Raw genomic sequence first — 15,522 nt, 5'->3', positions numbered from 1 at the left:
GTTATGCTGGCTTTCAAACAGCATACTTTATCTCCTATAAGAATAGTGTTGTTCGGTTCAGGCACTGGTAAATGTGGAGCTTTGTGGGGATGTGTGTGTGTGTGTGGGGGGGGGGGTGCGTGTGTGTGCGTGCGTGCCTTGTGGGGGATGTCGGTTGGTCTCTTAGAGATGGACGAAGGTAGCCGGGTTCACTCAGGGCATAGGACTAATCTCAGTGGGGGTGGATTGGATGCAGGATAACTGAATCCTGTTGGGGCAGGCCACCTTCTCATTCTGCTCCAGGTGTTGGTTCCTCCTTTAGACTGACACATACTGACTGTTGAGCTCATCAGCCTTTATAGTACTCATTTAGCTTAATGCTTTAAGGGGCTATTGAATGGTTTGTGTATGTTTTTCTGTTTGCTAGATATCTACTGAGGGAAAAATATGTCCTTGTTGCAAAAATGGTGAGAACTTGTCTTTTCCACAATTAATCTACTTTATATCAACTTTTTTTATACATATCTTTTAGAATGTGTTTTACTACACGCCTGTATCTTTTGTTAATCTTAGGTGTTGTTTTTAAGATGTCTTTGGAAAGAAAACTGCTCCAACAAGTAAAGTTATCAAATACTGCTACACACTAGTACTAACACAAAGCTGTTCTTGCTCTTTGAGGGGGAATCATTTGAAAGTGTAGCACACCAAAAAGTTACGGTTCCTTACTCCGACTCCTATTTTAGAAGCACACAAATCCACCACCCTCTACATTTCTACAACTGACGCCATTTCACAGAAATTCCAGACAACTGGCGCCTGAGCTCTGCCTCAAGAAGGACATGATGAATAGGACACACCCTTGGTATGCTAGTGAATGGTAGAATATATGGCTCACTGCAGTGTTACAGCCTAGATTCATTACAGCCTCTCGTCCTGGCTCTTTAGAGTGTCGTTTTCTCTGCTTCTCTCCCCCTGCGTTTCATGCTGCTCGCCTATTTTTAAAAGCTTGAATTTGAGTGAAATGCACTGAGGCACCAGTAAGGCGAGCTACAGCTCTTTCCAGCGCTGGTTCCTGATCCACCTCTTTGTTGTGGTCTATGCATGCCTGCTCTAGTCACATGACTGCGTTTCTATGGCAACTCGGGTTTGAGTAATCATTTGCGTTACGACCTTTATTCCCTTGAGGAAAGGGGAGGGGGAGGTTAGACTGAGCCTGTAGACAGAGGGAGCAAGAGGAAAGAGAAAAGACAGGCAGACGGGGAGCGGCGGAGAGAGGCACAGGGAAGGAAAATAGGCAAAAACCAGCAGCTGTAGACGGAAAAAAATTCTCTTTCTTGCCTTTGTGTTTTATATTTTTCTCTTTGTACCACATGCAACCTCTACCTCACCTTATTCAGTAGTTGGGGGGTGGAAAGAGAAGAAAGCCTGCCACTAAACACTGGGTTGTGTGCTTCAGTTTCACCATAATATCTTCTGGGTTGTGACTCACTCAGTGACTAGGAGAGGCGAGTGAGTTTTGTTGGAGAGGCAGCAGGCATGTATGTTTCATAAGGGCCTACACACACGCACACACACGCACACACTCGCACACACTCGCACACACACACACACACACACACACACACACACACAGGAAAAGCAGTGCTGTGCCACATGTGCAAGTCTCAGCAGAAACAGATTCTGTATGTTCCTGTTTCTTGCTCTCCCGGCTGCGTTGTCATGGTTACCCAGCTAGTCCACCAAGGCTCGCAGCCCCTCTCCCTCTCCCTCTCCCTCTCCCTCTTACCACCGTTGGGTGATTCAACCCATCAGTTGGGTTGTGTCATCTCCTAGATGGAGTTTCGAGCTCCCATATCTCCTAAATGGAGTTTTTCAAGTTTGGCCTTGTGTTCCAATTGGATTGTAGTTTGAGAAAATGGAACAATTGTGTTTGTGTGTGTGTGTGTGTGTGTGGGGGGGGGGTCCAGCATTGACAGGAGGTGGGCTGGACTGGGGGGCTGGTGATAGACACTATATGGGGGTTGTGTGGAGGTGGTGCTAGCTGCTTCCAGGTGCCTGCGACTAGGGCTGAATATGAATGAGGGGCCCCGGTTCTCCAGAGATGGCGGCTGGGGAGAGAGCTGCTAAAACCAGAGACCAGTGGAGCCTGGCTGGTTGAGAGGCCCCCACATGCTGCTGACAGGAGCTGGAGCTAGCCATCACGCTAATTAGCGTTTTTACTCTAGCAGCGGCAAATAAGGGGGAGTGGGTTAGAGAGAGATGTGGGGGTGGTACATGACTCATAGACACAGTATGGTTTATTCATGATGGTGGAAGGGGATGTGTGTGTGTGTGTGTGTGTGTGTGTGTGTGTGTGTGTGTGTGTGTGTGTGTGTGTGTGTGTGTGTGTGTAGGAGAGAGAGAAAGAGAGAGGGAGAGGAAACAGACATTTGACTTGCACACAGTTCTGTGTGTGTGTGTGTGTGTGTGTGTGTGTGTGTGTGTGTGTGTGTGTGTGTGTGTGTTGCCTTGGTAGATCACTGATTGGCACCAAGCCAAGATATTATTTTGTCTTGAACATAATACCAGACATTCATTGTGATTTCCATTGAGTTTTTCCTTTCTATAACTTTACAACCCACACTGAAAAGAATTCCTTTTATGTAAAACTAGATTGTTCCTGAGATTTTGTCATACATACATGTAGCAGTAAATGTTACACAACGCATGCTAAGATATAGATGATGCGATCCACAGAACCACCGAGACATTATTGATCACAGGCTTTTGAGGCCTGTCTGGGAAGCATCAGCCTGATGAAATGGGTTACCTCTCTCATAGGTGACCTGACCTTGTCTCTTCTGCGTCAGCCCCTGACAGTGATCCTCACCCCCGTGAGGGATGAACAGGATCGATAGATTGGTCTTTTACCCACACCGATCACTAAGGACTCCCCACCAGGTCGGGCAGAGCTGTGGAGAAGAGCTGCTGCAACGTAAAGAACGAAAAGATAAAGAACATTCCAGAAGAAGTGTCTCCTCCTCAGTCTGTTAGCTTGCTTCATGCCAGAACAGGGATGTGAGAGGCTAGTTGTGTTTGTTTGTTTGTTTGTTTGCGTGTGTGTATAAGAGGGTGTAAGGGGGGGTTACATTACAGCTATGCAATTGTCTAATTGTCTCCTCTTATCATTAGTGACAACCATGACCTCTGTTATTGGCATATCTGCATTCTGCCTGCACTGCAGAGCCTCCACCACTCTACTCGCAGCGTTTTCTCTCCCAAGAGCGGCAGGGCCCATGCCTCATAAATACAAACACAATCTCTCCTACACCTCCTGACTGCAGGACAGGGCTCCACACATATCTGCCCGTGGAGCGCAGCCCATTTGCATACATATTAAAGTGACGCCTCGGAAAAAAGGAAGAGAGAGAAAGAGGGGGGGATGAGGGGAAGGAGGGGAGGAGGGGGAGAGAGAGAGCGGGTATATGCAAACAAGGCTTTCATCTAATATGCAAGAACCGGCATTGCTCTGGCATAAATCTGCATCTGAGCTCAGGCAAAGAGAGCGGAGCCCATTTGACAGTAAATGGGCTAGGGGTGGCTGTCAGATGCACAGGGGAACACTGTGTTAGCCCACAGAGAACAGGGGCGATTGATCAGTATGGCATGTCACATATAGCCAGAACTTCAAGGTAACAATAGTGCACGTTAAGTAAAACCTATGGATGATATTACAGGAAAGAAATGGAGGATATACAATAGAGTACATAAGGAAAATACCGAATGCTTAAAGGAAAAGTTCAACATTTAGAGAAATAATATGATCCAGCCCTTCCTGAAAAGAAGAGATCATTGCTCTCCCCATCAAATAAATGAAGGTTAAAAAAATATGCTTGTTTTGTTTCTGTGCAGATGACCAGATAAAACGTGTTAATTAGTGAACTGTAGAAGTGCTGGTAGGCGCATTTGGTCACCTTTGGACAGATCTAGCTGGTGAACATTTTACCATTGTACTTGCGAAACATAGGCATGTTAGCATTGTCATTATGAGCATTTGAGCATGCTGACATTAGCGTTTAGCTAAAAAGCACCAAAGTACAGCCACACAGAACCAACAAGTCCTTCAAACTATACCACCATATAGGTCATTTATTCCTGCCATCTAATACGATCCACAGGAGCGTTTCATAAATTAGCGCCCCTAGCAGGGACAGTAAAATGCGACCCACAGGAGCATTTTCCGTCCTAATATCTTAACCAGAGACTGTAAAGCTCGTTTTAAACACGTTAACATTGTGAAATGGTCGCAGTTTGGTTATGTTTAGGCACAAAATCTACTTGGTTAAGTTTAGTAAAACATTGCTGTTTGGGTTCAAATCAGATGTTACTTCACTTCCGGTTACGCTTGTGATGCTGAACGTGACGTAGCTCCGTTTGTTCCGTAAAATAAATAAAAAATAAAAAAAACTTGCTGTTTACTTTTATTTTCAAACGGGACCCGAACCCCGTCTTCTGGGTAAAAGTTCTGTGTTTGTTTGTGGAACTTGGCGCTCTTATACATTGTCACATTACTTTCTGCTTTGCCCCTGTCATAATTAACTATAGCCACTAGATGGCGCCGCCTTTATAAACGTAAATATGAGTCTTAATTGCTGCTTGAACAAACGACCTATGGGAGGGTTTTTCGGGGAGGACAGTCTCAGAGCCGGTCTACGGAGAGCCATTTCACTATTCAGCCCCATTGTACCGAATTTGGTTGCAGTTCCACCAGAGTTCCACTGGGGGTGATCGCGGTCCAGTGCTAAATGAACGGGACTCTAAATTTGTCTCTTTCGCCTGATTGTCGTTGAGAAATCTCAAGATTTGATTGTAGTTTTTGCAAGTTCAACGTGGATTATAGGTCAAAAGTTGAATGAACGAGTACTTGTGTCCTTTCAATTTCTTACAGGTTGAGTCGTTGTTGCTAATAACACGCTAGCATTCTGCTAATGAATGCTGATTGGTCAGTGAAGGACTGATTACGACCAGAGATCCCGCTTTACGGCATCCGAAGCAGAACCAGAATGTCAGAGTGAATATTTCGGCGTGGTCTTTAAAACAAACCTCTTTCTAGCACGTGTATTAACAGGGAGAGCCTAACCTGTCAGCTGTGTTGTCGATGCTTCGAGAGAACAAAGGAAGCGACTCAGAGCTTGCCGTAAAGCAGTATCTCTGGCCGTACGATGTGTATGACGTCACTGACATTTTAAAAGGCTTTTTAGAACAAAAAAGACACTTAAAAAAACACCCAGCAGTATGTATTTTCTTAGCCTATCCCTTTCGAATGCAACATTGAAATTACTAGACAAAAAATTATATCCTGAGAAAAGTGGATTTTTAGGGGTATAGCTCCATAGACCACCATTCATTCTGCGCTCGCCTGTGAGCGCCCCCTATATGGAACCAGACTGGAACTGCAACCAGTTCAGAAGCCAGAAGTATCGAGAGAGTGGAACTTCTTCCCTTATTAGAAATTCTTTGACCGTCTTCACAAAACCCCTTGTTTTACCTTTGGCCCCTGTGTCTAGTCTGAATGCTAAGCTACGCTAACCATCTTTTGGGTTCAGCAACATATTCATCATGCAGACATTAGAGCAGTATAGATCTTCTCATCTAATTTTCGTCAAGAAAGCAAAAAAAGAAAATCCCCCAAATTTTAAACTTTTCCTTTAAGGCAAAGCATTAGTTCCAAATGTATACTGCACTACATGTGTGCTGCATGATCCCATTAACAAGTACTATAAATGTATGTATTGTTCTCAAACAGGCAGTTGTTACACTTTAAGAACATTTTTGCACATGCAAAAAGTAGAGCGTATGATGGCAGTGCTAAAGCACCAAAAAAAAAAAAAAAGAGTGCACTAGTGAAACTTTACTGGGAGTGCTGCCATGAGCTTTGGGTTTCCCCTAACTCTGTGAGTATTTCATGTTGGACACCCTTGAACTCCCTTTCCTGTTTTCCTGCCTGAGCATGTCGCATTGAAGCACGCCATTCTGTCTGTACAGGTGATCTTACGCACAGGAAATGGAAACTCTGTGCATGTGTTGTGTATACGTGCGTGTGCGCAGTGTTTGTGCATGCCTGTGCGAGAGTGCTGGAAAAGGGGCGGGGGTGGTGGTGGTGGGGGGGGGGTTTGAAACAGGATATGTTGGGAATAACACAAAGCACAAAAAGTGTCACATGATCTGAAACACAGGGTTGATTTATTTGGCTTCAGAAAGAATCTGTTGCATGTGGTTTGGAGGAGAGAATGTTTTCCTTCTTTGCTCTCAGTGTGCTCAGACACAACACATGGAAACATTTTAAGAGAGGCCATGGGTCTGCGAAAAAAAAAAGCGCCAGACATTTTATTTCTTCTCCCTCTTTTCATCGCTTTTTTGGTTCTTTTTTCTTCAAACCGATTGAATTACATACATCTGCTTGCCACATGTAGAAATATCCCTTTAATGAATATTTGCGATGCACTAAGGGGTTGTGACGTGCAATTACTAGATATGTTAATAGTTTATTTTGGTAAGAAGAGTGGTGTACCAAGTGGTGGGCTCTTCACCGATTCCATGCAAGTGTGGCGGCGACATATCAATGAACACCCTATTTACAGCCTCTATTTCAGTCTGTAATAAATACACTTCCACTCACGTGAGACAGTTGCAGGTCTGCTCTATTGTCTGCCATAAATATGCTGGAAGGGTTGGTTAAATATTGATAACATCAATTTTCTGCCTCCCCCCCCCTACACCACACACCCTCTCTCCATCACCACCACACACACAAACACGTACACACACACACACACACACACACACACCACACACTCATACCAAAACCCCTCCTTCTTTCTCTCCTTCTATCTCGTGGTTATTTCACCCTCCCAGTAACCTTGCTTATGCATATTGCATATGTAAATAAAGCACCCCGCCTTCGAAGTAATTGTGTGCATCTTCTACAGAGCTGCATATCTCAGCTCTGTGTTTAGGAGGGCGCACTATGGAAAAGCTGAATTCTCTTTGTTTAGCATGTGATTCTTTTCTCTTTGGATTTATCCATCAATTCCAGAACTATAGATGTATTGATAAGAGAAGTGCTGCAAGTAAAAAAATAAATAAAAAATTACAACTTTTCTTCTCAATTTTTTTTAAGAGTTAAGAAGGAGTTGGTTATGGGTGGGGCTGAGTCCCTTGTCCAGGAATTCTATAAGATACAATTGATATGCTTTATCAACACAAGTAGTATGAAGTAACTATACGATTTAGGTTGAATGGAAACATAGCTCAAGTGTTAATTATTTTTTAGATGAGAACATCTTAGCTGGAGTTATCAAATTGGCATCTTCCATCATTAATATTTTATTCATTTTAGCTCATAACATATAGTTCAATAATTGTTGAACTGTATTTAACTGTCAGGTGTATTTATTGTTCATATCACAGTCACAGTGCTTTTTTTTATGTCTTTGCAAAACTCTTTGTCTCAAGACATAAAAAATATTTAGTGGCCAGTGGTACAGTTTGCTGTCCTAAAATAGGCTCACAAAGGCTAAAGATGCTTCAAAATTATAAGAGGCTTTCTCTATGTCAGTTGACTGCGTGGTTAAAAATTAAAATATGTATTTTTTTCTTTTTGTAAAACAATGTGTGAATACAGTAAGTCTTCGTCATTTTCTTTAATAAGCAAAAATGCACTGCAAAAATGTCATTGGAAACACTGCACTTTGCTATACTATATCATCAATAATACTGTATGTAGTGACCAGACATGTTTTAGTCTAATACGCATTTGCAGTTTATTAAAAATGTCCAAAAAGCTAACGTTTTTATTACTTTTAATTGCATTTAGGATTTCAGTTACAATGCATTAACAATTTTCAACACTATTACACCGTAAAAGGGCAAGTTGATTTACAATTATTTTTTAATGCACACTAAGGTTCAAGTGATCAATAGTAAGACTGGGCAAATGAATACCCCTATTATTTCCATTATGTCTTTTTACATTTAACCAGCAAAGCTCTTTACTGTCTTATGAGCTATAGGTAGGATTACTCAACATGAGTGTGTGCAAGTGCAGCAGTGTCTTCAAAACTGATATTCGGTCCATTTGACATTTGGTCTGACCTTTGGTTCGGTCTCTCACAGATTGTAGTTGTGGTTTTTCTCCAGTGATGCTCAATAAAATGTTTGCTATGGTTCTTTTTTTTTTTTTTCCAGTGTGACATTTTGGCACCTACCCTTTTTTTTCCCACTTGAATCTCACTGTCATTGCCATTTAGCCACCCATAATGCAACACTCAATCCAAACCATGATATACAAATCTCTATTTAGTGCATGTGCATTGGTTTTGCTCTAAAGGTCACATATACTTGTTCCCACCTTAGTTTTTAGTTCTTTCTATTTAAGTTGTTTTAATAATTACAAAATGTGTTTTATAGAAAAAAAAAACAAAGCAAGACGTTTCCAACGATATATGCCCTAAAGGTCACTTGCGATAACATATAATCAATTAATCAATCAATCAATCAATTTTAAGTACAATTCCAGTTAAATGTAATCCATTGCGCCTTCAGCTTATGCATCATTCATAATAAAGCAGAATGGGCAACGGTAAAGTCTCAACAGGGAGAAAAAGCTGTTTCCTGGGTGGTTTTGAGCCTTTATAATTCTCCTAGCCTTATTCTTGCAGCGCCTTTTAAATATCCTTTAGGCAGGGTATGTTCAGCTGAACAAACCCCTCTGCAGTTTCTGTACCAGGCAGTAATGTTCCCCGACAGGACGCTCTCAATGATGCATGAGTAGAAAATGCTTAGTATTTGAGGGGAGACCTGGAATTTCTTTAGGCGTCTAAGGTGACACAGTCTCTGCCTTGCCTTTCCCACCACTGAGTCAGTATGCAGCGCCCAGATCAGACCCTAGGTGATGTGGACACCATTGTACTTGAAGCTGTCCACCGTCTCCACTGAGGACCTGTTGATATTAAGGGGGACGCAATTTCTTCCCTACTTCTTACCAAAGACCACACTTACTGTTACTTACACACTTACACTTACTATCTTTCAGGTCGGCCTTTTCATTGTTGTCAGTGATCAGGCCCACCACAGCTGTGTCTTCAGCAAACTTGATGATGGTGTTGGAGTCGAAAGTGGCTACACAGTGATGTGTGTACAGGCAGAACAGCAGAGGACTAAAAACACAGCCCTGGGGTGCTCCAGTGTTTAAGGATGAGGGTGGAAGAGGTGTGTCCGCCCACCTTCACAACCTGGGGTCCAAACCTATTACCTATACACATTGAGTTAAAGCAATACTAGAGAACTTTTGTCAGATTGGGTAGTGGATCTGTAGTTCGAATGAACTGGACAATGTAATGGCAGACTGATCTCATGAAGTGGCATATGTATGATACGCCAATTCGTATGCCATTTTGGCATGTTATTAAGACGCATAATCGCTTTTTAGCGTGTTTATCAACGCCGTTTGGCCTCCATTGAGTTACATTACCTTGCATCAATTTACGCCATAGCGAGTAGTATGAAAGGCCGAAAATCCGCATAGGGAGGTTGGTTGGGGTGGTGGATGGGTCAAACACAGGACTTTCACCCAGGAGACCGGGGATCGTTACGTTTCCTTCGTGTCTCGCGTGTCACGTTTCCTAAACCCAGCCGTTGGTTTCTTCTTTTATTAAAGGCAACCCGGTTCTTTTCCTGAACCCAACCCCGTTCTTCTTTTCCTAAACCCAACCGTTGCTTTCTTCTTTTACTAAAGCCAACCCCGTTCTTCTTTTCCTAAACCTAACCGTGCCATTTTTGTCCCGCGTCCCGTTATTGTTTTCCTAAATCCAACCGTCCCGTTCTTCTTTTCCTAAACCCAACCCGAGCTCCAAATGCAACGTCCCGTTCTGGCATAAACATACACGCGGATAGCTCTAAATGCGAGGGTAGACATACACGTGGATAGCTCCAAATGCAACGTCCCGTTCTGGCGTAGACATACACGCGGATAGCTCCAAATGCAACGTCCCGTTCTTCTGCGTAGACATACACGCGGATAGCTCATAATGCGTACAGATAACATGCGCCACTTGGCTTTAGAAAGTGGCGTGTATGTTTACGCGAAGTCATGATATCACATTGGCAATGGACAATTCCGCTTCCAACCTGTAGGGGGAGCGAAGCGGGAAAAGTTCTCTAGTGTTGCTTTAAAGCAGTGCTAATAATCCAGAATCTTTGTTTCAGTGTGACTTGATAGTAGCTTGCAAAGACTGTATAAGAGTACGTATAAAGAGAGGCAGGTCGTTACATGTAAGTATACTACAACTTGCTAAACTCTACAATAAAATGCAATGCTATGCCATACCATAGCACGCTGCACCATAAAACATGATATCAATCTGCTCTCTGCCATTGAAACTATATTCCAGAGAGAGCACACATGTCAGACTCCAATTTACACCATTATCAGAGCATGATAACCATAATAGTGGCTGTCCTCCTGATTCACGTATTTGGCTGGAAATCAAAGTCATATCCAGGTGTTCAGTATGATGTCAGCCATCTGTGTGTGTACACACAAACAGATGTGGGGCATGGATGACAGATAATCTCTCTACAAAGAGCTTTTACCTCACACGTCGTGAGTGTCGTGGCAATATTTCTATTATCAGAGGCAGTCCTAATGACATCACTGTTAGGTCCAGACAGTACGTTCATAATTGACTGTGCATGTGTGTGTGTGTGTGTGTTTTGTGTGCATTAAACCTATGTACTTTATTGTACTGTTAAATAAGTATATTGAATTTGGCTTTTGAGGAATTATCTGTGTTACTTAGTAAAGAATTCAGTTAAATTATATTATATGGCCTTGTTGAATACTTAATTCTGATTCGTTTGACACAGCATTCTACAGTCTTTTTTTCTGTATAACAGACCTTTGCTAAGTATAACAGACCGTTGCCATAGACGGAGTTTTGATCACAGACTTTTGTGGACCATTTTTAAAATGTTATAAATCAATAAAATCGTTTTTAAATCAATATTCCTGCTTATACGGAGCTCATACCGCTGATCATACCACTGATGCAAGACTCCTCCACTTTGGGTCGAGGTCCTGCATCACCCTGTCGGGGTTCTAATTCGCAATAATGACCGACTCGCTTTACATTTTCCCCTACGTGTAGTATAGTACAATACAGAGTAGTATAGTAGGCTATTATCGTACATAGTTGTATAGTATTATATAGTTGAATATTAGTGTATTCTCCTCAGTTGTCTTCTCTTCACTCTGCTCTGTTTTAGGGTGAGAGTGTGTGCTTCTTAGTGAGGCTGCATTCAGAAGCTATAATGAAACAGTCATCCAGAGGATCTGACGAAATTGTTCAGTCCAGACTTACCAGTTTTAGTTTTTGCTGGTTTCTTGATTCTCCATTGTTTATACTCTGGTATCCTTCCAGTTTTTAATTTGGTCTTTCTGTATGGCTCTGGAATTCATTTTGAATTGCATTAATTTGTACAAAAAAGGCTCTTTTAATAAGGTTTATATTCTATGCTATTCTATTACTGCTATTTTCTATTATTCTATTCAATTACTTTCTATTCTGTTCACTTACTCTAAACTATATTCTATCCTATCATATTTCACTACTCTCTAGGATATTGTTTTATATTCTTTATCATTCTATTACTGTCTATATTATATTCCATTACTCTCTTGTATGTTGTAAGCTATTCTATCAATTCTATTCCATTTTATTACTCTCTAGTACTGTATGTTCTATTCTGCTCTATCTGGTTACTCTTTAATTAGTCTCGCATTGCTAGACCTAGCTCCACAGCGCTGTGGAGTAAGGTCTGGCTACACCACACATACATTCTGGGATAGGAGAAAAAAAAAATGCTCTGGGTTGTTTGCTTTTCTTTAAACCAATCATAATCATCTTGGGCGGCGCTAAGCTCAGGACACAGCGACGGTGAATGTGCAAAATGGTTTCGGGAAGGAACTTGTTTCGGTGGAACATTTGCACCCTGCAAAAGAAAACACAAACAACATTAAATGAAGTTAACTGTTCACACAATACAGTAACATGAGCTATTTCAATTTGCTAGATACATTTAACGTAATTTGAGTAATTTGCTCTTACCGGTGTATCGCCGTGTGTACTTCGTCCACAGCAATCCCCACCAATCGGTCCCAAAACCTCCCAGTTAGAGAGTAAATGCCTTAAACATATTCTTTCTAAATCTTTACAATCATTCCCCGAAAGAACCAAGCAGACGTGCCTTGTTGCACGATCCAACTTTTCTTCAAAACTTGCCATTTTCAGCGTGGAGCTCGCTAGTTCAGAGGTTTGTTGTTGTTTCCCGAAGAGAATGAAGTTTCAGAACGGCAACCCACAGAGAGCGGACGGTGAGGGATGTCAGGCAATTATCCTGGAAATGCACTCCAGTCCTATGTCATCACAATCTACTATGTTGTATTCTTTTCAATTGTTATCATGTACGCTTTGTTGTTTTCTATTATATTCCTCTATTCTATTATTTAGTATTACTCTATTATGTTGTGTTCTATTCTATTCCTCTCGATGATATATTCTGCCACTCTCTACTGTATGCTAGTTTATTGTAAGTACTAACTACTATATTCTACTCCTCTTTCTATTCTGTTTTATTCTACTCTAATCTATTCTTTATTATATTCTATTACTCTCTACTGTATAATCTATTCTTTTCTTATGTTTTCTATAACTCTTCAATATGTTCTATTCGGTTACCCTTCACCATATTATATTCTATTTCATTTTAATATGTATTTTTGTGTTTATGTATGCACCAACCACCAAGGCAAATTCCTTGTAAGTGTTACTAACTTGGCAATAAATCCTTTCTGTTTCTGACTCTGAGTACTAACGAATTTGTATCTATCTATATGCACTCACTCTCTACTTTACTCTTTTCTACTCTATTGTATTCTATTATACTCTAGTATGTTTTATTATAGTCTATTACTCTCAGGGATATTCTATTCTGTCACTCTCTGTATATTTTATTTTGTTTGTAATTACTAACTGCTGTCTCTATGCTATCACTCTTTACTCTAGTCCACTCTATTCTGTCGTAGCTTTATTCTACTCTAATCTTTAACTCTCTATTCCATTCTATTGTAATTACTAACTACTATATTCTACTCTATTCTATTACTTTCTTTCTATGTTGTTTTATTCTACTCGATTACTACTTATGTGTTCCATTACTCTCTAGTATTCTATTCAGTTCCTCTATACCATTGTCTATTCTATTACTCTCTCGTAGCCTATGTTCTTTTATAGTATATAACCATATAGGATATTATAGGCTATTATATTACTCTAATGTAGTAACATTGTATTTTATTGTAATTACTAACTAGGTTCTACTCTATTCTATTCCTCTTTTTCTACTCTACACTATTCTATTCTATAGCCTACCACTGCTCTTTTTCTATTACATTCTATTCTACTCTCTTTTTTCCTACATGGACAATAATTGTGATGTATTTTGTCCGCACTGAGATTTTTAAAGCTCAGAACACATTTAGTGAAATGCAGCATGCCCGCTCCTACGTGCATTCTGAATGAGGCTAGTAGTGACATTTGCGTATAACAGAAGCACCTCCTCCCTCCCATTGGACAATGTCTACGTGAGGGCGTGACAAGGAAAGATGAGAGTTGCAAATCCATGCCCTTACTGGGAAGACATGGAGCGCTATGGACACAGTCTACACGAATCCAGTAGGAATCTCAACTAAAGACGTACATATTTCTTCAGAGAGGAAACAAACGTTTTGAGAGACTGAGAGGAAAGAACGGGTGGCCCGGGTGAGGATGGAGTGTGTATTTGACGCACAGAATCTGATCTCCATCTCTTTGAGGAAAATCCAAAGCTCCAGGACGCAGAGAGGAGGCATCAAGCTCCACAAGAACTTACTGGTAACGTACGTACTGAGAAACGCTAGGCAGTTTTATATGAGCAAAAACTTGTCGCAGACGCAGAGGACGCATCACTATGAGGATGTATCTGCAGTCCGTGAAAGGCAAGACTATTTCGAATTGACTGGGAGCTTAACGGAGTTGGGCGATGACTTCTACTGCAACTTTACTGGGGTTGAGTCGGACACTTGGCACTGCGGAGCGCACCAGCCCAACGGCCAGCCTGCAGAGGTGCCGCACCAAGACGCATCTGCCTGCGCAATGCTTTCACCAAGTGACTCAGACCTCATGGTTTCGGAAGCCTGTTGGAGTTGTGCGGACAAATCATCCTGGGAGTTACCTATCCTAAACGCACAAGCCAACCAAAAGACTGTCCTGGACTTGGACACGCATGTGGTGACTACTGTCACGAATGGATACTTTCACTCAGACTGTTGCGCACAGTCAAAACAGCCGCAGGGCGCGCAGTGCTACACTAAAAAGCGAAAGATGGACACAAGTTATCATATAGTTGATCCAGAGTTTTATTTGCCAGACTTTGGACCAGTGCCCTTTAAAAGGATGAGGACTGATGACGATTTACATTCAGACTCGGACCAGTTGGACAGCACAAACATCTCCAACCTGATCTCAGTGTTGGGTTCAGGTGGACTATCTGAGTTTGTGAGTTGGCAGCAGACGGACCTTGAGCAAATATTCGCCGCTCAGACAATTTGTTTAAAACATACACTATTGACGGGCAGCGGATGGACCAGAGCAATCGAAGCATTTTGATTTGTATGATTGTTTTTCTTTGTATCGTTTTATTGTATTGCTTTCAAATAAACCATGACTGCAATTCTCTCTCTCTACTCTGTTATTTAAAAATGTTGATGAAATGTGATTATATGGAGCAATCCTGTTCATTTCGGAATACTTTTGCACATGTAACACTTCTCGTGCCCAACTGATTACATTTCTTCGCAAAGTATTTCAATTAATTGTAGTCCTACCTCTTCTTTAAACCTTATTTTCTGGTGATTCATTTGGGGGTACTGGGGTCTGTCTTTGGTTTGTATTTCCTGATGAAATGAGTTCACACTGTTTCTGTGGAAGGATGTTGGACGAGCTCCATCATGTGGCCAGTAAAGATCTGTACAGCCTCATGCATCAGGCAGCATATCATTCTGTACCTAAATGTATTATTTATATCAGGGCCTGCTTTCATTAATCAATAAAACTGACAACATTTAAAAACACTGATGTATTGGCTTTAAATCGCAACTTCAACTCTTGATGAATTATGCACTTGTTAAGTGTGCTCAAGAGTGGGTTTGTCATACATAGTGACCTTGTATTGTTTTTTTCCATTGCTATTATTTTACCAGTCTTGTGGGATATTATCATCTATAATTGATGACGCTGCCATAACATAGGCTAGTAATACATATTGGTTTGGTAATAATAATTTATTTGGGCATATGGTTTTCATGGATCACTGGGCTTTATAATTTATTCTAATAAAATAAATAGGATCATGAAATGAGGCAGCTTATTATTGCTGAAAGATGTAGTGTTAAATAGATTTTGAAAC

General features: G+C 41.3%; 1 protein-coding gene across 1 annotated transcript; it reads left to right on the top strand.

Moving 5' to 3' along the window:
* Positions 1–13,687: 13,687 nt before the first annotated feature.
* Positions 13,688–14,787, top strand: LOC144517911 (immediate early response gene 5-like protein). Its single transcript, XM_078250161.1, has one exon. It carries the CDS (start codon positions 13,845–13,847, stop codon positions 14,721–14,723), a length of 879 nt encoding a protein of 292 aa, XP_078106287.1. The 5' UTR covers positions 13,688–13,844; the 3' UTR covers positions 14,724–14,787.
* The last annotated feature ends 735 nt before the right edge of the window (positions 14,788–15,522 follow it).

Source organism: Sander vitreus, chromosome 5 (genome assembly GCF_031162955.1).
Source record: "Sander vitreus isolate 19-12246 chromosome 5, sanVit1, whole genome shotgun sequence".
NCBI classification, from domain to species: Eukaryota; Metazoa; Chordata; class Actinopteri; order Perciformes; family Percidae; genus Sander; species Sander vitreus.
The sequence above is the reverse complement of the archived record's forward strand: the minus strand, read 5'-3'. Positions and strand labels throughout refer to the sequence as shown.

Bases quoted from the DNA above. Each gene is read 5' to 3' on its own strand.
- LOC144517911 (XM_078250161.1), top strand. From the start codon at position 13,845: ATGGAGTGTGTATTTGACGCACAGAATCTGATCTCCATCTCTTTGAGG.